The sequence below is a fragment of the Pelophylax lessonae genome, assembly GCF_965119305.1.
Source record: "Pelophylax lessonae genome assembly, chromosome: 4".
NCBI lineage: Eukaryota > Metazoa > Chordata > Amphibia > Anura > Ranidae > Pelophylax > Pelophylax lessonae.
Window position 1 is genome coordinate 295,041,169 of NC_138771.1, and position 25,643 is coordinate 295,066,811.

General features: G+C 41.4%; 1 protein-coding gene across 1 annotated transcript in view; it reads right to left on the reverse strand.

Moving 5' to 3' along the window:
- Positions 1 to 25,643, reverse strand: part of LOC309552619 (dynein axonemal heavy chain 3-like) — a 1,537,563-nt gene that overhangs the window by 599,329 nt on the left and 912,591 nt on the right. The window contains exon 35 of the mRNA XM_082253560.1: positions 19,844 to 20,006. Coding sequence (XP_082109686.1) covers positions 19,844 to 20,006 — 163 coding nt within the window. The remainder of the gene's footprint in view (positions 1 to 19,843; positions 20,007 to 25,643) is intronic.

Below are 25,643 nucleotides of genomic sequence, written 5' to 3' on the forward strand. Positions count from 1 at the left end.
TCCTCCAAACAGGCAAGTTTTAAAACTGCCTGCTGTCGTTTACCCCTGGCTGTGCTGAATTTGGTCTTGAAGGTCTTACACTGACTGGATGAGGAGGCAGTAGAGGATGAGGAAGCGGAGTAGGAGGAGTTATCAACAGGAGGCAAACTGAAGCACCCTGCAATCCTTGGTGGTGGAAGGACATGCGTCAAACTGCTATCCGCCTCAGGCCCAGCCGCCACTGCATTTACCCAGTGTGCTGTTAGGGAGATATAACGTCCCTGACCGTGCTTACTGGTCCATGTATCCATAGTTAGGTGGACCTTGCCACAGATGGTGTTGGGCAGTGCACTTCTGATTTTGTCCCCCACTTGGTTGTGTAGGGAAGGGATGGCTTGCCTAGAAAAGTAGTGGCAGCTGGGCACGACGTATTGTGGGACAGCCCCTGCCATAAGGCTTTTAAAACTCTGCGTCTCCACCAGACGGAATGACAGCATTTCAAAGGCCAGGAATTTTGAAATGCTGGCATTCAGGGCCAGGGATCGCGGATGGGTAGGGGGGGTACTTCCTCTTCTGCTCCATTGTTTGGGAGATAGAAAGCTGAACGCTTCCACGGGACATTGTGGAGATGGTTGTTGGTGACCCAGATGGTGGTGTTGCTGGCAGATCCTCTGTTTGCGGGGTGGCAGGTGCCAGTCTCACTACAGAGGTGAATGAAGAGGCCAAGACTGCAGCAGAAGAGGAAGCAGAAGGAGCCAGAGACCTTTCTTAGTTTTTGAGGTGTCTACTCCACTGCAGCTCGTGCTTTGCACTTAGATGCCTGGTCATGCAGGTTGTGCTCAGGTTGAGAAAGTTTATTCCTCGCTTCAGGCTCTAAATGCACAGCGTGCAAACCATTGTGTCTTGTCATCAGCACATTGTCTGAAGAACTGCCACGCTAGAGAACTCCTTGGAGCTGGCTTTGGTGTGCTCGGTCCCTTGCTGAGTTGGGCAGTAACAGGCATACTGTCTAGGGGATGGCCGCTCCGCTTTTGCACCCTGCTCCCTCTTCTGCTGTGCTGGTGGTTCTGTGCGACCACCGCCTCTTCCTCCAAACCACACAGGTCACCTGCATGACGTTGATTCCATGTGGGGTCGAGGACCTCATCATCCTCCACATCATCTTCCACCCAGTCTTCACCCCTACCCTCCTTGTCGGTCTGCACAATTCCAAAAAGCCGCAGCAGTTGGCACCTGTGTTTCGTCATCATCCGAGACGTGCTGCAATGGTCCTGTGATGTACTCATCTTGAAACATAAGTGGTTGGGCATCAGTGCACTCAATCTCATCCACTTCTAGGGCAGGGCTAGGTGGATGGCCCTGGGAAACCCTGCTAACAGAGTCATCAAAAAGCAGAAGAGACTGCTGCATGACTTGGGGCTCAGACTGCTTGGCTGATTTTCAAGGGGGTGAGGGGAAAGACTGATGGACATCGGCTGCAGGTGCCAACTCTGATCTTTCAGCAGGAGACTGGGTGGGAGACAATGTGATGGAACTGGAGGCACTGTCAGCAACCCAATCTACTATCGCCTGTACTTGTTCTGGCCTCAACATTCGTAGACCCGCATTAGGCCCGACCAAATACTGCTGCAGGTTCTGTCGCCTACTCGCACCTGAGGAAGGTGTTTCACTTGTGCGTGTAGCTGGCACAGATTTACTATGTCCTCTCCTTGCAACAGGAGCTCCATCAGCAGCACCACGACCGGGGTCATGTCCCTTATTTGACATTCTCCTCATATTTTTCAAATTTAGGATCCTGCCCTAAATGGGTGTTTTTTGAATAGCAGAATAGAACAACAGTATCTAAAGGGTGTATCTCACACGTACAGAAACAAACTAGGCTGCAATTTAAGATTTTTGCCCCTATGGGTGTTTTTTGAATAGCAGAATAGAACAACAGTATGTAAAGGATGTATCTCACAATGACAGATGCCGAAAAGGCTGAAATATTAAGTATTTTGCCCAAAAATTGGTGTTTTTTAAAAGACAGAAAATGATAGCTGTATTTGTAGCTTAAATTGCACACTGACTAATGCGGCAGGGGCCCCAGATGGAGGGTATTGCCAAATATGGGTGTTTTTTCAAAGCCTGAAAATTATTGAAGTATTTCAAGCTTGTTTTTATTACAGATGCAGCAAGCAAGGGCTGTAAAATTGTGTATTTTGCCCAAAAAGGGTGTTTTTTTACTAACACAATCTGACAGCAGTATATAACGCTTGAATTATACACATACAGATGCAGCAAGGGCTAAAAAATTGTAGATTTTAGCCCAAAATGGGTGTTTTTAAAAACCCAGAAAATTATAGCTATATTTATAGCTTAAAATGCAAACTGAATAATGCGGCATAGGCCCCAGATGGAGGGTATTGCCAAAAAAGGGTGTCAAAAATGTCACAAAAGCACATATGCAGTGCTGGTGCACTGAGCTTGCATAAAATGCCCGCCCACCGCCCAACTTACTAACAGAGGGATAAAAGTAATTTTTCTCTGTCACTGGGCTCAGGACAGGGTAAAAAGATTGTGCACTGCACTCACACAACAAAATCTATGTAGATCGCACGCTTAGTTCTGATTAAAGAATAAAGCATCCAGGTGTCCGCTCAACTCTAATTCTGTCCACTCCTATTCTCTCCCTCAAAGCAGCAGCCGCAGCCGCAGCCTTTCCCTACACTAGATAGATGAGAGTGACGTGCGGCGCTACGTGAATCCAGCTTATATAGAGGCTGGGTCACATGCTGCACTGGCTAATCACAGCCATGCCATTAGTAGGCATGGCTGTGATGGCTTCTAAGGGCACACAAGTTAAACACTTGTTGATTGGCTGCCCTGCAGCTTTTTTAAACACGCCATTAAATTGCCGAGCACCGAACTTGATTCCGAACATACAGTAAAATGTTCGGGTTCTTTACAGTTCGGGTTCGCGCAACCCTATTCACAACACAAGTTGACAGTTATAATGAAGAAAGGGACGCTCACGCTGTTGTACGAAATGATTACGTGAGACAGAGGTAGGTGTGGTGAGGCTGTGACTAACACTGAAAGTTTATCCTTAAACTTAGTGGAGAATTATTGAGGTGAGGGGTAGTGCTGCACTGCCTCTTCTCACAATATGAAAGTGTGATGCAATAAATGAATACTGATTGCATGAATAAATAAAAGAATAAATAAGAAGGCGAACGTAACGCGTAGGACAGTACGGAGCAGACCCGGAAGTGACATACCCGGAAGAGACGCACACATTGAGAGACACACCGCGCTGTTTACCCCTGTTTTAAATGGGAGTTTTCTGCATTTTTTATTCAATAAACCCATTGAAATACTACACCGTGAGAGGCCTTTGTATTTGTACCCTTACCCTAAAAGAATAACAGGAGTAGTGGACACAAGGCAAACCACGATAAGCCCCATCCACAGGACCCCTGGAGACAGCTGTATTCCCCTAAAGGCTGTATACAAGAAAGTGTTAGAGATACATAGGAGTAGCAGATACCAGGCACACCTCGAGGGCCCCATCCATAGGACCCCTGGAGACCTCTATATACCCCCAAAAGGCTGTTTACAAGAAAGTGTCAGGTGAGAGGTCAACCACATAGTTAGGTGGCACCCCACTGCATTTCACCTGCACTTTCTTCTACAACCCTGGTAGCGTAAGAATCCCAGAGCTGCATGTTTTGCCTTGGATACAAACAAACTAGACCATACTGTATCCTGGCACTAGGATACGCTCTCAACTATAGAACCGCATGCGAAGATACCACTGGGAGTCAAATCACCTTTAAGTCCACCCAGTCACGATTTAAGGACACTGAGCACTTTATAATTATATAAATACCCATCCATATATATAATTGTTTATCTGATTCTGTTGTACACTATTTGTTCAGGCATTAGCTATCTTGGCTCATACTCACCTATCACTTGGTACATCCTATTTCATGAGCCACTAATTGATAGCATACCTTTTGCACTTATGAAATAATTGTTTCAGCACTTCATTTGCATATTTATAGTGATCTTTTCAGTGAATATATGTTTTTGTTTTTTGTATATATGGTACATTTCTTTGCACAAGTCACCGATTGATAGCATACAATTTGCACCGTTGGATAAACTATTTCAGCACCTTATTTGCACATTCACATTTTATCGTATTGATTATTTTTCGTATTTATTCCTATCTATAATGTATTGCATCATGGTTGATCATTAGTGATTGTAGCATTTTATATGATTGATACGCCTACCACTTTTTCTTCTATTGATATTTATTCATGCACTATTTATCAGCGATTTCAGCATTTGCTAAGATTTATTACGCCCTCCACGCTTTATTTATTCTTTTATTTATTCATGCAATCAGTATTCATTTATTGCATCACACTTTCATATTGTGAGAAGAGGCAGTGCAGCACTACACCTCACCTCAACAAGGTGACAGTTTACACTGTCTGTGCCCTGTAGAGCAGGCTGGAATGGTGAGGCGAAAGGGCTGGCTGGAACTCCCCTCATAGGAACACCCATGTTCTTAAAGCTTCAGGGGGTGAGGCTACAGCCAGCAATGACAATGAAGAAAGATTTATTTTATTTACCCACTTCAGCCCCAGAAGGTTTTACCCCCTTAATGGCCAGGCCATTTTTCGTGATACGGCACTGGGTTACTTTAACTGACAATTGCGTGGACGTGCGACGCTGTACCTAAATAAAATTTATGTCCTTTTTTCCCCCAAAAATAGAACTTTGTTTTGGTTGTATTTGATCACGTCTGCAGTTTTTATTTTTTGCGCTATAAACAAAAAAGATCACCAATTTTGAAAAAAAAAGACAATATTTTTTTACATTATGCTATAAAACATATCCAATAAAAATATAAAAAATCAAATGTATTCATCAATTTATGTATCAATTGTACTCAAGAAGTGTATATTGATTGTTTGGCGCAAAAGTTACAGTGTCTACAAATTAGGGGATAGATTTATGGAATTTCTTAAAAAAATGTTTTACTAGTAATGGTGGAGATCAGTGGTTTTTAACAGTACTGCGACATTGGGGTTGAAAAATCTGACACTAAGCGACACTTTTTTGGGACCAGTGACACCAATACAGTAATCAGTGCTACAAAAAATGCACTGTCATTGTATAAATGACACTGGCAGGGAAGGGGTTAACATCAGGGGCGATCAAAGGGTTAAGTGTTCTCCTAGGGAGTAATTACTTTATTGTGTCTGAGGTGGCCTAAATGGAGGAAGACAGAGATACATGTTTCTGCTTAGAAATACAAGATCTCAGGGGGCGTGGCTTACGCGCAAGCTGAATAGCAGCCTAAGCCGAGAGCTCTCTGTAGCCGGCCGGAATAATCCACAGCATCGGGGAAGCACTTACCTCATCACCGCCCCCGATCGCCTCCACTTGTCTCCCAGATCACGGGGAGATGTCATCCCGCAAAAGAAAAGAAGAGAGGGGCCCTATGAAGCTCACGGCCTTCTTCACCAGGCCAGCCTCACGGGCAGGAGGGAGCCAAGATGGCACCGCAGCGCCTGCAGCCCGCAGCGACATCGAGGCCTACACAGACCTACCGGACTTGGATCAAAGAGCAAAAGAGGGGGATTACCACCTTCCTCCCCCCCTGATTCTGCCCCCTCTACACCGATATCAAGCAGCCCGGCAAAAACGCGGATGCAGATGGACACACCGGAGCAGGCCGTCCCCAATGTAATCATTTATACTCTATACACTCCATGCCATTCCTGCAATCTTCTATATCAGCTTTTCCTACCACGGGTCAGCCTGTGCTTGATACTACTATGAAGGACATGCTTGTATCTTTACAATCCTCCCTAATGGCAAACCTTTCCTCTATAATACAAAAATTTTCTTGTGACATGAAACAAATGGGGACTAGAGTGTCTTACATGTAACATAAAATGGAGGAATGTACAGATACAGTGAATTATTTAGCGGATGCTTACACTGAACAGAAAGAGGATTCAACCTGGATCAAAAATAAGCTGGCAGATCTAGAAGATTAATGTTGCCATAAAAACATTAAAATGAGGGGCATTCCAGAATCTATTCAGCCTGCTGAATTACAACAATTTGCATCCACCATGTTCTCATCTCTAGTACCAGAATGAACCCCTATTGAGCTGACCATAGATAGGATCCACAGGCTTCCTAAACCATTGCATCTTGAGGACTCCATTCCTAGGGATGTGCTGCTCTGCATACACTTCTACCCTGCCAAGGATAAAATCCTTCAAATGTCCAGACGCCTGGGTAATCTGCCTGCTCCATATGCGGATATCCAACTGTTCGCTGACCTTTCCAAACACACATTGCAACAGAGAAGGCAATTAAAATCATTAACTAAAGCTTTATCAAACCATAAGATCATTTATAAATGGCGTCATCCCGCAACCTTGCTGGTCACGTACAACGGGATCCCTCACACGATCTCAACCATTGAGGCTGGCATAAAACTACTCCACTTATGGGGCATTATACCTGAACCCCCCTGAGGGTTCCAAGATCCACTTCGGAAGTCCCCATCTCCTCGTCCCATGCAACAACAAGAGCCTATAAGGCCAAAATGTCATCCTTGATCTGAGTTTACTTCCCTCATAGAGCTTACAGAGATCCAGCCGGACTATTACCTTTTTCTCAAAGATCTGTTACTCTTCCTTGTCCACTCAGAGTGGATTACCCCCACTCACCCATCAGCAAGCCTGCAATAGGATTCACCTTGCTGATTGTTCTACACAGGTTGGTGTATCTGTTCATCGATATCTCACTTTGCATTCTTGTTTGTCTTTTTTGCATAATTTTCTTTTTTTCTTTTCTTTCTTCTTCTTTTTCTTTTGCTTTTTACTTTATCCCTTTTTATCCTCTCTGAGGAGCGCCAAGCACGATCCTTTGAACTGCGGATCCCTGCTGACCACTGGAGACCTGCCACCATTGAAGCAGCTACACCTTGGTCTACGGCCGCTTCTACTCTCGTAGAACTCGGGAAGTTTGAACGCGGAATTCAGACAATTTGTAAGTACTTTTCTCTTACCCTACCACCTTACACACCAACATGTCCTTTAAAATAATTTCCCCGAATGAAAGAGGACTGAATCACCCTGCTAAACTAGCTTCCTTATGGTCTACTGCCACCTCTCTCCAAGGAGACATTTTATGTGTTCAGGAAACCCACTTTGCCCACAGCTCACCCCCAAAGTGCAGCCATAAGCAATTTACCAGGCATCGGGGAAGAAGAAACGCAAAGGAGTTCTAATAGCTATTAAACACTCTCTGAACTTCCAACACCATGAGGATATTCTTGATCCCAAAGGCCGTTACATCATCCTAAAATGCTCCATTGATAACAAGCTGTACACTATTGTAAACCTGTATGCACCCAACCAACGACAAATGGCATTCAACGGTGCAGTTGTACGCAAGGTGAAAGCTCTCCAGTTCAGTAATCTTCTATTATGTGGAGACTTTAACCTGACTCCGGACAGTGGCATGGACTCTTCTGCCCTCCCTAAACATCTTGATGCCTCCATTTCACAATTCCTCTAGGCTAACAAATTGTTTGACGTGTGGAGGTGCTGTCATGCATCAGAGAGAGACTTCACCTTCCTCTCCCCGCGTTACGGCACTTACTCGCATATTGACTTATGCATTTCAGATAGAAAACTCTTGGACTGCATTACCACATCAGAGATCCACACGGCCACTTGGTCGGATCACTCCCCAATAAGCATCACGGTAACCTCTGGCCCACCCGCCCACTCCGCATTTGTATGGCGATTACACAATCACCTCATATCCAACCCGGCATATGCGGGTAAGGTCCAAAAACATCTAGATGATTATATATCCTCTAACTTGCAACCTGATTCTGATCCAGTGGTCGTGTGAAATGCTCATAAGGCTGTCTTGAGAGGGGTGTTCATGCAATTAGGCGCTAGAGAAAGGAGGAGGAGGACGCAGCAGATAGATGACATCACTAAAAAGTTATCCTCCCTTGACTCTCAAAAGCAACAAAATCCCTCTAAATCTCTACACACACACATTTTTGCATTGAGACAGGAACTCAGAGCTATCTTGCTGGAGAAATACAGAGATAGTTTAAAAAAAGGGAAAGCAATCACATACTCAACTAACAATAAAGCCAATAAAGCTATGGCCCTACGCATCAAAGGCCAAAGACTTAAGGCCAGGATCCCGTATATATTCCACCCCAAATCAAAAGAAAAGCTCCTTAAACCCAACCTCATAGCAGATGCATTTAGCTCCTACTACGAATCTCTCTACAACATCAAAGATGACCCGGCAACTCACCAACCCTCACCCGCCGAAATTCAGTAATTTCTTGACCACATCAAATTACCCTCTATACCTTTCCACAGATTGGAGGTCCTTAACCAACCCTTTACCGCTCAAGAAATGGCTAATGCCATTCCCTAATCTAAAATCTCAAGGTCCAGACGGCTTCACGGCTGAGTATTACAAGAAATTCTCCCAATCCCTAATACCCCTACTGAGTAAGGTCTTTAACTCTGCTGCCACCTCCTCCTCCTTTCCAAAGGAAATGTTATGTGCCATGATTGTGACATTGCCAAAACCGGGGAAGGAACAAAACCAACCCCAAAACTTTAGGCCAATATCACTTCTAAATATGGATGTGAAACTCTATGCTAAATTAATAGCTACTAGACTAGTGGATGTCCTCCCAACAATTATACATGAGGACCAATCAGGCTTTACAAAAGGCTGCCAAGCATCAGACGCTACCAGACGTGTTATCAATGCCATTCACTATGTGGGCTCGACCAGAACGCCTTCTCTGCTCCTCTCGTTGGATGCAGAGAAGGCGTTCAATAGGGTCCACTGGGGTTTTCTATCATCAGTTCTTCATAAATTTGGGCTCCAGGGCATTCTCTATAATGCTATTATGGCACTATATTCAGATCCATCTGTGAAAGTCTGCACCACGGAAGCACTCTCAACAACGTTTACTATAACAAACGGAACAGGGCAAGGGTGCTCCTTATCCCCCATAATATTTAATATGGTAATGGAACCCCTCGCCGAACACATCCGCTCCAACCCTTTAATATCAGGGATCAACATAGCAGAACATCAACATAAAATTAGCCTCTTTGCAGATGGTGTTATTCTCATGATTACTGATTCAACTAGCTCCCTGCCGGAAATTCAGAGGACCCTGAAGTGGTTTGGTGATATTTTTCTGTACAAAGTTAACGAGACTAAATCACACATACTCGACATCGGAGTAGACTCTACTACCAGCAACCTCTTGCAACACCAGTTCCCATATGCATGGGCCGACCACAGTTTATCATACTTAGGCATCCAATTGACTGCATCTCCAAAAATGCCATTTAAATACAATTATGTATGGGCACGCACCAAACTGCAAGCTGACCTCAAGCAACTGGCATCCTCTGAGTTTTCCTGGCTAGGGAGACTAGCAGCATTCAAAATGATGTACCTTCCGCAACTGCTATATCTATTCAGAACGTTGCCAATCCCTATCCCAAAGCAATTCTTTAGATCGCTACAATCTCTATTATCCACATTTATATGGCAAGGCAAGAAATCTAGATGTGCACATGTTAAGTTGATCAAACATCGCAAAATGGGTGGTGCTGGATACGTGGACATTTATGACTACTATCTGGCATCAGTTCTCACCCAACTAAGATAATGACTTAAACCTACCCCATCCACACTCTGGAGCGCCATTGAATCCACATATTGTAACAGATGCGACTTATCGGCTTGGTTATTAGCTACTACTTTGGGAGCATTCCCATCCATTTTCCCCCTACTATGATTGCCACGGCCAGGGCCTGGAAAGCATTATCTGAGCAAAGCCCATCCTTCCCTGACGAGACAGAACTCAAAATTCCCATAACAGCCCTTCACACACTCGTGGACCACTCCTACTTCATGGATTGGCACAAACGAGGCATCACGACCATTAATGACCTTTATCACGATTCTAAACTTATCCCATTCCATTCACTACAAACTAAATTTAACCTTCCCAACATCACATACTTCACCTACGTACAAGTACGTCATTTTTTGGCTTCCCTCCCCTTATGGCCACCAACTATCCACACACAGGCCTGGACATACTTATTCACATTGCAGACTCCCCAAAGAAAGGGAATAACCACCTTTTATAACCTCCTCCAACAGAAAACAATCTTTATCAAAACCTCTCCCCACCACCAATGGGAAAAGGACTTGAGAATACAATATACAGATAGACAATGGACCCAAGCATATCACAACATATAAAGTGCCAGTACACAGCGCAGAAAGGTTTGTGATATAACAATAAAATACTAATAAATAATCACACCAAATAATTATAAATGATCATAAAGTGCAACGTGCAAACCATGTGCAAAAATTACTAGTAATTTTTGCACATGGTTTGCACGTTGCACTTTATGATCATTTATAATTATTTGGTGTGATTATTTATTAGTATTTTATTGTTCTATCACAAACCTTTCTGCGCTGTGTAATATCACTTTATATTGAGAAATTTGGTTTACCTAATTTTTGAACAGCAGCATTTATTTATCCATAGCGCGGTACACTTTTATTTACATATCACACCATATACTCTTCTACTAGCTGCTCCAATCTCTGGGAATTTTCAATCAAAATCTCCCTTAGATGGTATCTCACACCAAATAGAGTACACAAATTTGACGCACATAATGATGGCAAGTTCTGGAGACTCTGTGGTAATAAAGGAGATCTCTTTCATATACAGTGCCTTGCGAAAGTATTCGGCCCCCTTGACCTTTGCGACCTTTTGCCACATTTCAGGCTTCAAACATAAAGATATAAAACTGTAATTTTTTGTGAAGAATCAACAAGTGGGACACAATCATGAAGTGGAACAAAATTTATTGGATATTTCAAACTTTTTTAACAAATAAAAAACTGAAAAATTGGGTGTGCAAAATTATTCAGCCCCCTTACGTTAATACTTTGTAGCGCCACCTTTTGCTGCGATTACAGTTGTAAGTCGCTTGGGGTATGTCTCTATCAGCTTTGCACATCGAGAGACTGAAATGTTTGCCCATTCCTCCTTGCAAAACAGCTCGAGCTCAGTGAGGTTGGATGGAGAGCGTTTGTGAACAGCAGTTTTCAGTTCTTTCCACAGATTCTCAATTGGATTCAGGTCTGGACTTTGACTTGGCCATTTTAACACCTGGGTATGTTTATTTGTGAACCATTCCATTGTAGATTTTGCTTTATGTTTTGGAGCATTGTCTTGTTGGAAGATAAATCTCCGTCCCAGTCTCAGGGCTTTTGCAGACTCCATCAGGTTTTCTTCCAGAATGGTCCTGTATTTGGCTCCATCCATCTTCCCATCAATATTAGCCATCTTCCCTGTCCCTGCTGAAGAAAAGCAGGCCCAAACCATGATGCTGCCACCACAGTTTGACAGTGGGGATGGTGTGTTCAGGGTGATGAGCTGTGTTGCTTTTACGCCAAACATAACGTTTTGCATTGTTGCCAAAAATTTTGATTTTGGTTTCATCTGACCAGAGCACCTTTTTCCACATGTTTGGTGTGTCTCCCAGGTGGCTTGTGGCAAACTTTAAACTACACTTTTTATGGATATCTTTAAGAAATGGCTTTCTTCTTGCCACTCTTCCATAAAGGCCAGATTTGTGCAGTATACGACTGATTGTTGTCCTATGGACAGAGTCTCCCACCTCAGCTGTAGATCTCTGCAGTTCATCCAGAGTGATCATGGGCCTCTTGGCTGCATCTCTGATCAGTCTTCTCCTTGTATGAGCTGAAAGTTTAGACGGACGGCCAGGTCTTCATAGACTTGCAGTGGTCTGAAACTCCTTCCATTTCAATATTATCACTTTCACAGTGCTCCTTGGGATGTTTAAAGCTTGGGAAATATTTTTGTATCCAAATCTGGCTTTAAACTTCTCAACAACAGTATCTCGGACCTGCCTGGTGTGTTCCTTGTTCTTCATGATGCTCTCTGCGCTTTAAACGGACCTCTGAGACTATCACAGTTCAGGTGCATTTATACGGAGACTTGATTACACACAGGTGGATTCTATTTATCATCATTAGTCATTTAGGTCAACATTGGATCATTCAGAGATCCTCACTGAACTTCTGGAGAGAGTTTGCTGCACTGAAAGTAAAGGGGCTGAATAATTTTTCAGTTTTAAACAAAGTTTGAAATATCCAATAAATTTCGTTCCACTTCATGATTGTGTCTCACTTGTTGTTGATTCTTCACAAAAAATTACAGTTTTATATCTTTATGTTTGAAGCCTGAAATGTGGCAAAAGGTCGCAAAGTTCAAGGGGGTCGAATACTTTCGCAAGGCACTGTATTTTGGCAATGCCTACATATACAGGATTACTGGACTTCAACTTTTGAACTCCTATCTAAAATCTCACAAACACGTATTACACCAGACCCTGGACTTGCTCTCTTATCCTTGGGGATAGGACAGTTCCCTAAACACGTAACACACACCATGACGCACATCCTCTTAGCTGCCAGGCTTAATATAACAAGAGCATGGAAGCAGGAACCCCCTCCGAACATTCAGGGAGTTACTGACCTCACTAACACGCATTTCACGTATGAACGTACCTTGTCTATGAAAAATCATTCTGTGACTCATACAACAGAGTTATGGAAACCTTGGACTGTTTGGCTTGAACAGTAGGTGCTCACTCCCCCTTTAACAAACATACGTCTTTTACAGGATTAGATTTATCATCCTTCGCCTCATGCTGGGGCACAGTTGTAGATCCCAAGTGGGGTGCCCAAGCGTGGGGCAACAGGATGGCCTAATACCAGCATGGACAATCATAAATTGTAAATTGAAAATTAAGAGTAATAGTTCCCTCCGGTGGTCAATCTTAGGTATTACAGCCAAAATCTCAAATGTCAACTATAAATTAGGGAATCTAGCTAGGTGTTCAATATTGTGCATTTCAAAGTTATAACCCAATTGCTCTTGTGTTCCAAAACAGGTTTTTCTTTACATTGCTATGCCTGCACATTATTTCTTATTTGCTAATTGTTGTGTTTACCACAAATGTCATATGTTGAATTCTAATTTTCCGCTTGCAGCAGTCGTATCTGATCACGACAAAATGTTTGCTTTCCTGCATGGTTACATGTTTCTGTTTTCTATGTTTTAAACTCAATAAAACGATTTATAAAAAAAAAAAAAAAGAAAAAAAGGAATACAAGATCTCCATCTTCCTCTGTGACAGAATGGCAGTCTGCCGTGTATCCGAACGATCGGCGGGTCCCGGGGGCTATCGTGTCTGCTGAACCCACTGATTGGCTCCCTCTGTGTCCAATCACAGCGGAAGTAGGTGGCTAGCGGCGCGCGTGCCCCAGACCCAGAGCACGAGCCGAGGAGGGCCACCCTGTCGCAGTATATATGCATGGGGCGGTCCTCAAGTGGTTAATATTTACTACTGAACCCCTTCCATACCAGGCCCTTTCAACCCCTTCTTGCCCAGACCAATTTTCAGATTTCAGCATTGTCACACTTTGAATGCCAATTACTCTTGCAACAATGTATCCAAATTAAACATTAATCATATTTTAAAGATAGATAGTGCTTTCTTTTGGTGTTATTTAATAACCACTTTTTGTTTTGCTATATAGACAAAAAAAAAAGTTTTTATTAGTTTCTGTTTTCGAATTTTACAAAAAAATAAAAGTAGTTCCTCATACATTTAGGCCAAAATGCATTCTGCTACATTTCTCTGCTACTGATGCATCATCTAATTTCTTGAAGCCCTAAAATGCCAGGACAGTACAAACACCCCCAAAATATCCCCTTATTAGAAAGTAGACACCCAAATGTATTTAGTCAAAGGCATTATATGTTTTTTTGGAAGTTGTAATTTTTTTTCCACAATTTTTACTTTTTTACATAGTGTCACTAGAGCAGTATAGCATCACCATGTGACTGGTGTGGTGGTGAATAGGGACATTGGCTGGTAAAAGTATGTGTCACAAGTTAGCCTGCGGTTCCTGTTGATGTATTCTTACTTTGTTGCTACAGTGTTTTTCAACCCTGCTTCCTTTCACATGTGTGGTTTGGCTGTGCTCACCTATGGGTGTCGTCTGCTATTCTGTGGGCTTTTATTTCCTTCCCCTCCATCACTTCCTAGCCTGCTTCCTAGTTTGCTTGTCTATATAAGACATGCACAGTGTAACCCACATTGCCTTAGCAACTTCACAGTTCTCTGAGCTCCCATTGCATGCCACTTGTCTATACTGTGTCTGATTACCCGTGTATCGACCTCACCTTCGTTTACTAGCTGTGCTTGTTTGCTACCTGCCCTGACCTCGGCTTGTCTTCAGGATTTCCTTTTGTCTGCTGCTTGTACTCTGCACACGCGAGTAGTCCCAGCATTCTCAGCTGAGCATACCTGGGGACCGCTAACCGGTTTCAGTTCCTGCAAGTCCATCCCTACTATCAGGGGCTGAAGAAGTAGGCTGGGACTTAGACTCTGTGCCCTGGGGAACCCTAAGGTGGCAATCTACAAGGGCTCACTACCACAGACTCCTGACAGTATGTAAAAGAAAAATCGAAATTATTATTTTTCCTTTTTTAACAATGTGTTTTTTTTTTTTTTTTACATTTTTTTACATACTTTTACCTTTGACTTTTCTTTTTTGCACTATGATTGCCTTTTTCAGTGATGATCACTGTATTAGCAATCATTTTACTTTGTCAATGCCAATCATTAATGTGCCATTGTGTACAATTATGATAGATGCGGTTGGCCACAGCTATCACATGGTACAGGTCTGCTGTGATTAGCCTTGTATCATGTGATCAATGTGACCAATCACAGAGATCACAGCAATAGTACACAATGGCTATGAATGAAAGCCATTGTTTACAACTGACATGTGATCGCTGTGATTAGTCACAGCAATCACATGGTACCAGAGCTGTGCAAAGCAGCCAGGTATAATGATCTGTGTTCTGCTGTGTCCACTGGACACAGCAGGGTATGGATCCTGTTGCTGTGTGGCCCCTAGGGTGCACACGAGGCAGGCAACTGGGAGGATGCCATATGACATTTACCCAGGATAGCAGTACTCCCACCCAGCTGTATTATTGTATTAGGCCAGGTTGAAAGTGGTCAAAAGGGGCAAGCACTGTGTGCAAAGGGACTCCTTTGCGATTTACCAAGGGTTTTTTCTTCTTGTGATTGATCTTCTTAAACAACTTTTTGTTTTTTAGAGGACACAGTTATATATTTAATAAGTCTGAAAACATTTACCTATGCTGATGTATTGATTAAACCAGTGTTCCCTAAAATATGTATTACAATGCAACTCAAAATCACTAAAGTATCACAATGTTTATTTACAATTTATTTATTGTGTAATGTTTACATGTATTTGTGTATTTTGGCTGTTTATATGTATGGACAGACTATCATAGCATACTAATAAAGCAGCATGCTCATGCAATTCAGTGTCAGTATTTAAATCTGCAGTAGAAATGACAGAATTAGAAGCAAATGTTTGTGTGATAGCAATGAATATGTCTACCAAGTGCAAATTGACATGGACACATTTCAAAATTCAAGGATAATTGAAATACCATGTCAAAAACTGAGGCTATTTCTTCTGAGTAAGATTGGTTTCAGCCAGTTTGATGGACAGGTGGCCAGTTTTCCTTGACAGGAAAAACCCTGTCAATTTCAGAGAGCATTTTTCTATGAAGGTGCAGTGCATTTCTTTAAACATTAATGACTTAATGCATTTGCTTGTTACAACTTGTGATTCTAACATTTTGTTGTACATTTTTCCTGGCTTTATTTAAATGGGTAATGCAATCTAGCAAATAGGTACGAAATGCTGTGTATATTATACTTCTATGCATTAAAATAAAAAAGAAGAAGCTAAAAATATATAAAGCCTACACTCACAAATAAAAGGCTGAACAAGTACAGCATCAATCATGACAAGCCCTTTGCCAGTTCCCTCTCTTGTCAAGGTAAAAGCCTGGGTAGTGGCTGCTGTCAATCCACGCTCGAGCACATGGGTGATACTCTTTAGAGATACCCATCAGGCTAGCCATGCTTGTGCTCCTTTCTCTGACCTCCACAATCTCCCTTCCTAATGCTGTGCTTGCTCAACTCCCTGTGTCTTCACACATGTCACACATTACTAAGTATGTTTCAATACATTTATTATTTTTTTTAGAAAACTGTAAAAATTCAAAGAAGTTTGTATGAAAGCACATATAGAGACAATAATATAATAAAGGAAATGATTTAATGGTTGACAAAGATCTGGAAATATTATAGCAAAATAACAGGTGTGAAAATGTCCAGGACCTGTGTTAAGTAGATGTAACGTGACTCATAAAATCCATAGGATGGGGGAAAAGGGATGAGCGCATATCTCTAGAGGAACTAAAAATAAGCAAAAGAAGACAAAGAAAAGGAAAGAATAATAGAAAGAAAGTGAGGAAGGGGTAATTTGAAGGAAAAAAGGGGGAGGAAAAGAGAAATGGGGATGAAGGAGAAGTAGCTCAAAAGGAGCGACAACCCCTAAGAAGCGCAAAATATAACTAGTGTGCCCTTAGAAGCCATCACAGCCATGCCTACTAATGGCATGGCTGTGATTGGCCAGTGCAGCATGTGACCCAGCCTCTATATAAGCTGGAGTCACATAGCACCGCACGTCACTCTGCTCTAACTACTGTAGGTAGAGGTTCCTGATGCTGCTGAGGGAGAGATAGGAGATTATTGTAGGGTCAGGCTGGAGATTGCTTTCAGGGAAAGAATAGGAAGAATCTTCTTTAATCAGACAACGATCTACATCGATATTATTGTGTGGGGGTGCAGGGCACAATCTTTTTGCCCTGACCTGAGCCCAGTGAGGAGGAGGGAGAAAAAAAAACTTTTATCAGTCTGTTAGGTGGGCGGAGTGCGGCGTGTAGCGGCCATGTAATGCAAGCTCAGTGCATATGTGTCTGCTTAATCTGGATTTAAAAAAAAAAAACGTTTTTTCCATCATATTTTACTGTGAATTACAGCATTTAGACACTGCTGTTCTAATCTGCTATTCAAAAAGCACCAATTTAAGGGGAAAATTATTTTATATTACTTAATTATTACCAATGTTGAGGGTCCTCTAGCCCTTTCCATGTTTTTTTTAGAGCCATTTTAGTGCTCAAAAGTTCAGGTCACCATTGACTTCAATGGGGTTCGGGATCGGGGTAAACTTCGGGTTAAGTTCGTGTCACGAACCCGGACTTTTTTTTCAAGTTTGGCCGAACCCGCCGAACCCGGACATCCAGGTGTTCGCTCAACTCTAGTCAAGAGTTCAGTCTGAACCTAGGTTTGGTTGAACCCCTGATCTTTAGCTCATTCAACCTCCTGCTTGGTGGGAGCCATGCATCATATACTGTATAGCAGTGGTGTTTCTACTGCTTCTATATGTGACCGTTTCCTGCTGTCACTGGTTCCTAAGGAAGCTGCGGGTGCTTGCATTGCCTTGTACTGCATCACAGTGACACCACTTTCTCTGCCTCTTCTCTTATATAGTTCATAACAAGTTGGGAAGCTGTCATTCAGCTGGCGTTAACTTTGGGATCAGTAGGGATGAGCTGGGTCAGATTTTTTATTTTCATCAGGTGGCAGCATTGTGATTGACAAATAATAAGGGACTATTTTTAGGTTTAGGTGTCCAGCCAGCAAGTGCTCCAGTCCCAGTAGACGACCGCTTGTGTGGAAACACGTCGGAAGGAGCTGGTCGCGCTGTCATTTTGTCACGATACCATTCTGCAGACGGCCGTGACGTTCTTCAGCTTGTTGCATCTTTTTAACTTGGATTGCTGTAAGTGTATTTGCCTTTATTAAATTTGGTTTTAAAGGATAATGCACTATTAGTCCCTTTCTTTCTTTTGGGAATGCATCTTTGGGCCATTTCATCTTGAGCCGCACCAAGTTTTTTTCTGGATGCTGTGGGTGGATGTGATCTGGAGGATCCTCAAGGAGATTGCTCCACCTCTTCAGTCCTGCTAACATGGGATCATCTACCTACTTTGCTTGAAGTTTTTACCTCCATCATCTCTGGTAAGAGTCCATCTTTACCACTGGGCGTTATTTTATTATCACATTGTCAAGTTTATTTGGAGGCTCTGTTTTGTCTAACACATGGTAAGAGGCCATTCACTACGTTGAAATTTGAACACAGTCACCACTTAAATGTGGACTCACCACTGAACATATTATTTGCACATGTTTGATTATGGACTTTAATTGATGAACTGTATTTTGTTTACACATGATTCTGAAGTCCTCCAATTTTGTGCATTATTTTTGCACCTACAAGATTTGATTGTTTTACACATTAATATTGTTGGTTTACTATTGAAGCGCATTACTATCCACTTTCACTTCATTTACATATTTCTCTAGTGCTGCTTCTACTTACTGATTTGCGCACCTTTTTTTGACTTTTCGATGTGGATTAACAGCCTGGCTGTTCCTAATTACCAAGAATTCCTCAACTAATGTGAATAGTTCAGTTGGAGTATCCCACTATTCCCTTCTCCCATCCCAAATACAAATAAACAACTAAGAAAAAAACAAAATCCCTAGATTGTTCATCTGTGTGACGAGCCATCAGGAGTAAGGAGGGACTTTATCCAAGGGTAACTGTGTGCTGGTAACCAGGGGAGCCCGTCAACATATTACTCAGCAGTTTCTGTGGGGACAGTGCTACACTAACATGCCCCTTTAAGCATTTTGCACTACCCTGGCTGACACATACACTTTAATAAATAATGAATCCATATTCTGGCATGGGGAACCTTTCAGCAATATATATGCTGTAATAGGTCCATGCAAATTGTCAATTTTGTTGGTATAGCAACATTTCTGTGTGTTGGGGTCAGAACCACCCTCCCTCATTAGCACTCTCTACCCTCAGTATGCTTAAAATGAAACTTTGGACCCCTCAATATATTTACCTTTATTCCTCAGCCTTAAAAGTCTCTGTATTTAGAGATAAGCACTTTAGGAGCTTTCATTACATCAAAGATACTGTGATACTTACAGGAGGAAGGAGAAACCTTTGGGATTATTATAATGCTAGCATGAAGGAACAGGAGATTATAGCATAAGGTCACATGCTTCCCAGTCTCAACACTAACCCTTTTTTATGCTACTGTGTCCAAGGTATGCTAGAATAAGTAGTAACTAATGAGCAAAAATGATATCAACAAGTAAAAAGGGATTTTATAATCTTCCTTTTTCATTTCAGGAAAATATTTACTTTTTCCACGTTAATAAGATGGTTGCTTCTACCAAATGATATGCACACTGATCTATTTTGGGACTGTGCCGTTTCTCTCCGCTGTGTTAGCTGATGTGGTCTGAAAACTTTTATTCTGCATGGTAACCAAAAGTAGAAAAAGTCTCTGAGAATCCTGCTGCTTTCACAACAAGTGCTGCCATCACAGAAGTTTATTCCTCCCCTACATGGCAGAAGCTTTGCTCTTGTGATTTCAGTGCCAGCCTGGCTGCTTTGCTTACTAATGAGAGTACATTATAATCTAATTAAAAACAGGAGAAATTTGGCCCATCTGCTTTGAATTTTTTATAACCCTAGGCTACTGCTAATTTCCACCCCTGTTTACAAAGTGCTTTCTGAAAGCCGCAAATCTAATGTCTACTTGTGCAGGAGACACAGTAGGAAGGACATTACCTTGATCAGCTTCAGATATATTTTTACTTACTTGTGAAGAAGCAAAATCCAACTTCTCTAACCCGACGAGGTATCTGTTCTTGCTGGTTAATAGCTCAAGCCTCTTACGTTCTAAGAGATTCTTAAAGGTCTTGATTAATTCAAGGTAAGATGTTGACGTGACATATATCTGTCTCTGCAGCGTTTGGAAAAACCTGTCCATAATTAAAGATATAATCACCAAACAACATATCCATGAGTGGATGATGAACAGCTTAACACAGTTTGTTTTTTCCCACTTATGTGCTGCTTTGAGACATAAATACATATTTGTCCTAGTCAATCCCCCAAAATGAGTTTTGCAGCTATCACAGGAAACCAAAGCTGCACAGACATTTTCAGAAAAAAAAAAACATATATCTCATTTCTACTAGAACAGCTCCAAGGTCAGGTCATTAAAAAGGCACTTGTTTATGCTCATGAATATTGTATGAGACTCTGTAACAATGATTTTTCTTTTTTTATCTAATTATTTTTTAAGGGAAGATCAGGTATATTGGTCATGAAAGCATCCTGCATACGATTTTGTAGTTAAACATTTTGTCAAGCTACAAAAACAACAATATTCGTTATAGACAATATGGAACTTTTATGAAGCTTGTAAAGACTGTGGTACATTAATTTGCTGTTGACTAAAAGACATTCTAATATTACGAAGTTTGTTTTAAGTACAAAGATTTCTAAAGTTTGATAATTATTCAAAGTCTGCACAATAAAGTATTTATTTAAATCGTTATGTAATTAAACAATGAATCAATATAGTAATTAAAAAATTAAGTAAGCAATATATTAATTAAAAAAGCGAGTGATACCTATTTATTTATTTTTTACGCAACCATATAGATGGTTGGCATTGGGAACAGACATGCCACTTTACAATCTAGCCTACTGCAAAGCTGCTCTAAGGTAAAAAAGAGTTTCCTATGAAGGGTATGGTTGAGCCCTGCAAGTTGTTTGATAGCAAGCAGTGGACCAGCTATTTACAGCTATTTATTTATTAGCTAGTTAGGGTTGATCACTTTAAATTTAGTGCGATAATGATAATTAAAGACATTAAATTCTGATGTTGGTATACTTAGTAATTGATCTGAAGAAATTAATGATTTTTCAAGTGTGGGGTATAGCAGGAAAATAAGACAAGATAAGCAAGGAAGATCTTGCAGCAAAATACAGCTCCATTGAGAACATCTGGGACTAGGAATAGATTTTTCACTAATTGGCATTCTGACATGCAGATTTGGCAAGCAAAGCATTAATGCGGCATGTGCATGTTGCATTTCATGCTAAGGAGGTGTTCTATATGTGAGACACAAACTATATGCCGTCAAAGGGGCTATCTCTAGTCAACATTAACTACTTGTTGAACTGATTTATAAAACCTAGACACATTTAAAATTGTAGCATTTTTTATACCAAGGTAATGAAATAAAACAATGAATTAGCCTCTATAGAACACAGGCTCAATTGTTAATAATATATTTTTTATTTTCATGATACCCACTTTGTTTGTTTTATCTCTTGCTCTTAACCAATTGGCACCCAAACTATAGCTGAAAGATGGCTACAGTGTGGGCTTAACATGCTGGGAGGGCATCCACGTGCCCCCTGAGGTGTGCAGGTGGCGCGCTCTCTGATCGCCAAGTCCTCGGGAGTCAGCCGATCGGAGTAAAGGGCCAATCAAAGTGGCCCTTTACCATGTGATCAGCTGTCAGCCAATCACAGAAGCTGATCACAGAAGTAAACAGAAGCTGGTTATCAGCTTTTTTTCCCCTCTCCCTGAAAGCCGTTAACTTGCTTCTGTTACAGGGACACCAGTCCCCTCAGTGCCCACCAGTGCTGCAAATCAGTGCCCACTAGTGCTGCTAATCAGTGCCCGCCAGTGCCACTTACCAGTGCCCACCGGTACTGCTAATCAGTGCCCACCAGTGCCATCTATCAGTGCCCATCAGTGCTGCCAATCAGTGCCCATCAGTGCCAATAAGTGCCGTCTATTGGTGGCCATCTGTGCCACATATCAGTGCCCTTCAGTGCCATTCAGTGCTGCATATCAGTGCCGCCTATCAGTGTCACCTCTCAGTGCCTCTTAGTGCTAGCCTATCAGTGCCCATCAGTGCCTATTAGTACCCATCAGTGCCACCTATCAGTGGCCATCAGTGCCACCTATCAGTGGCCATAAGTGCCAATAAGTTCTGCCTATCAGTGGCCATCAGTGCCACATATCAGTGCCATTCAGTGCTGCCTATCAGTGCTGCCTATCAGTGTCACCTCTCAGTGCCTCTTAGTGCAGCATATCAGTGCCAATCAGTGCCATCCTATCAGTGCCCATTAGTGCCACCTAACAGTGTCCATCAGTGCCACCCATCAGTGCAGCCTCTTCAGAGCCTCCTGATCAGTGCCCACCAGTGCCGCCTCATCAGTGCCCATTAGCACCACCTATCAGTGCCCATCAGTGCCAACTATCAATGCCCATCAATGCAGCCTACCAGTGCCTATAAGTGCGGCCTATCCATGCACATCAGTGAAGGAGAAAAGTTATCTGTTTTCAAAATTTTATTACAAACCAAAAAAAAAAAGGTTTGTTTTGTTTTCAAAATTTTTGTCATTTTTCGTTTGTTTAGAAAAAAATAAAAAAAAAACAGTGGTGATTAAATACCACCAAAAGAAAGCTCTACATGTGTGAAAACAAAATGATACAAGCTGAAAATTGGCCTGGGCAGGAAGGGGGTGAAAGTGCCCAGTAAGCAAGTGGTTGTTATGCCCTAATAATTATTTCAAAATGAAACACAGTACAGCAGAAGAATACATTTTAGGTTCTATAAAAGATCTGTCTCTTTCTTATTTCTTTCCTAAAGAATTTCCCTTGTAATTGTAAGTAAGTAATTATTATTCATTTTAAGTTAAGTTAATATATATAATTTGTAATCATTTATATTATTGTTTTTTACATATAAACTTTTTTTTGCAATTGCATTAATATGACCATCTCAGCTTGCATGCCAGTTGGCATTCTCTATAAAACTGTGCAATCCTTACAGGTCCAGTTTGCATAAACAAAGGGGAAGGAGGTCCAATTTTCTATATCTTGGCTAGGTGTGTAATCTGACCTTTACTTTTGTTCAGCTTTATTTGACTATCGGTAGCAGTTGTTGAGGTCGAGTAGTGTTGGGCGAGCGGTTTGGACCGAGCATAAGTTTGGCCCTAACATTACCCACTCAGTGAACACCCAAATTTGCAAACACGATGCACAGTGCATTCTAAGCCATGAGTGGGCACAGTCAGGGAACAGTGAATAGCTGGCTGTTAAGGAGCGAGCCGGAAGCGTCCTTAATAACGGATGAGTCATCAGCTGTCAACTGGCCCCCCCCACCCAAAGCATTATATCCCAATATTGATGGGGACAAGGGCCTCTTCCCCACAACCCTGGGCTGTAATTGTGGGAGTCTGCGGGCAGGAGGCTTATCAGAAGCTGGAAGCCCCCTCTAACAAGGGGGACCCCAGATCCTGCCCCCCCCCCCATGTGAATGAGTATTGGGTACATTGTACTCCTACTCATTCACCAAAAAAAAGTGTCAAAAAAGTGTCAAAAAGAAATAAAACCATACACACAGTTTTTGATGTGTCCTCCGATGTGGATCCATTATCAATCATTATGCCCGACACCAGCGCGGGACTAGGCTGGCAATGGTATTGTATTTCCGGCAATTTAAATGGCATTTTTTTTCTTTATACAGTGCCTTGCAAAAGTATTCGGCCCCCTTGAACTTTGCGACCTTTTGCCACATTTCAGGCTTCAAACATAAAGATATAAAACTGTAATTTTTCGTGAAGAATCAACCAGATCATTCTGCTTACACTGACCCCCTATAACTAAGGGGTCGGGGATTTCTGGTAAGCCTTTTCACACATTGGGATTGAAGATCTGGTTGTGTGTGGAAGAATCCTTTGGAGACTGCACTGAAGTCTGTTGGTGCATGGGACTCTATATGCGATTTTTTCACTTATTGCGATTTTTTTCACTTATTGCTGCTGCACTTTATATTTATTTTACTGTGCATGGGAATTTATATGTGATTTATTTCACTTATTGTTGTTGCACTTTATATTCACCACTGTTAATGCACTTTATATTTATATTCATATCAATTGTTATTAGTGATTTATTTTATAATATATATACTATTACCCGTTATTGGTTCACTATATTAAAATACTACACTTAGTGCACTTTAGATGAGCGCGGCTCTGTACACCTCTATAGGTGTATTTAAACCAAATATCAAAAGGGAATTTGTGTGTGTGGTGAGAGGCCTTGGCAATTCATGTTTACTGATCTTCTTGGTTCCTAGTAGATCTTGTTTGCAACTCCCTGCACTAAAAGTATGGAGAAATATATTTTAAGGAGACTCTTTACTGTCATTGCTACAACAGCTAATTGTGTTTTTTTTTGCAAAATACATTTATAAAGTTTCTTCTAGTGAATAACTGTACTTGCTACTATTTTTTTTTATGTTAACTTGAGTTATTCTTTAAATATAACAAATTATGGGACATAACTTTGAGGCAATCATTTCAAAATTAAAAATATTCAAATACGGTATTATGGAACTCATACTTTGCTGCCAAAAACAGAAATCCCATGGAAAGCTATGTGGCTATGTCACTAATAGTCCTTTTTTAGTTTCTAATAAGAGATGACTGAGAACCATTGGGTGTGCAGCAAAATAAAGAACCAAACTATTTTTTTGTTTAGCCAAGAGTACTTTTAAGCACACAATATTTGTGAATTCTATGAAAAGCTTTCAGGTATCCTTTACAATGTCCAAAGAAAAGATATGAGTTGTCTTGAAAGCTTGCTGTTTCAATCCTTTCAGTCAACCACTATAATAATAATGAATTAAAGGGCAATTAAATTAGTCAAAGTCTTAAACAAAATACATCATTTGTTTGATGTTAAATACTGGGGTTATGGCAGCAGCTCACACCGCTTTGCTATCATTCCCGAGCTTACTTGACCAATCAGTGAAGCCCGGGAGCGATCCGATGCTGGCGATAGCTGGATATGGAGAACAGTGTAGCCAAGATGATCGCCACTCGTCTCTATGCCCTTGGAGGACTGGAGCGATGCCATGATGTCACTTCTGAGTTCCGGGCCATAGTTTTTTTTTCATCTTTTTTGATCCCAGATCTCTCAGCATGTCATCCTTATTTCTATTACAAGCGATGTTTACATTTCTTGTAATAGGAATAAAAGTGTTACAAAAAATAAATGGACAGTATAAAAAAAAAAAGTAAAATAAACAATAAGAAAAACATTTAAGTGCAATTTAAGTAAATTAAATTTTCGTGCTCGCACGCAGAAGTGAACACATACGTAAGTCATGCAAGCATATGTAAACAGCGTTCAAACTACACATGTGAGGAATCACTGGGAATGTTAGAGCAAGAGCAGTAATTCTAGCACAAGACCTCCTCTTTTGCTCTAAACAGGTAACCTGTAAACATTTTTAAAGTTTCAACTATGGAGATTTTTAGGTACTGTAGTTTGTCATCATTCCACAAGCGTGCACAATTTTAGAGCATGGCATGTTAGGTATCTATTTACTCAGCGGGACATCATCTTTTATATTTTACAAAAAAAAAAATAGGTTATCTATGATGTTTTTTCAGGTTAAAATTAAATAGTGTGTTTTTCCCCAAAAAATTGTGTTTCAAAGACCTCTGCGCAAATCCCCATTTTATTATCCAGGGTCTCTGCTAATATTTGTAGATATACAGTATATATATATATATAT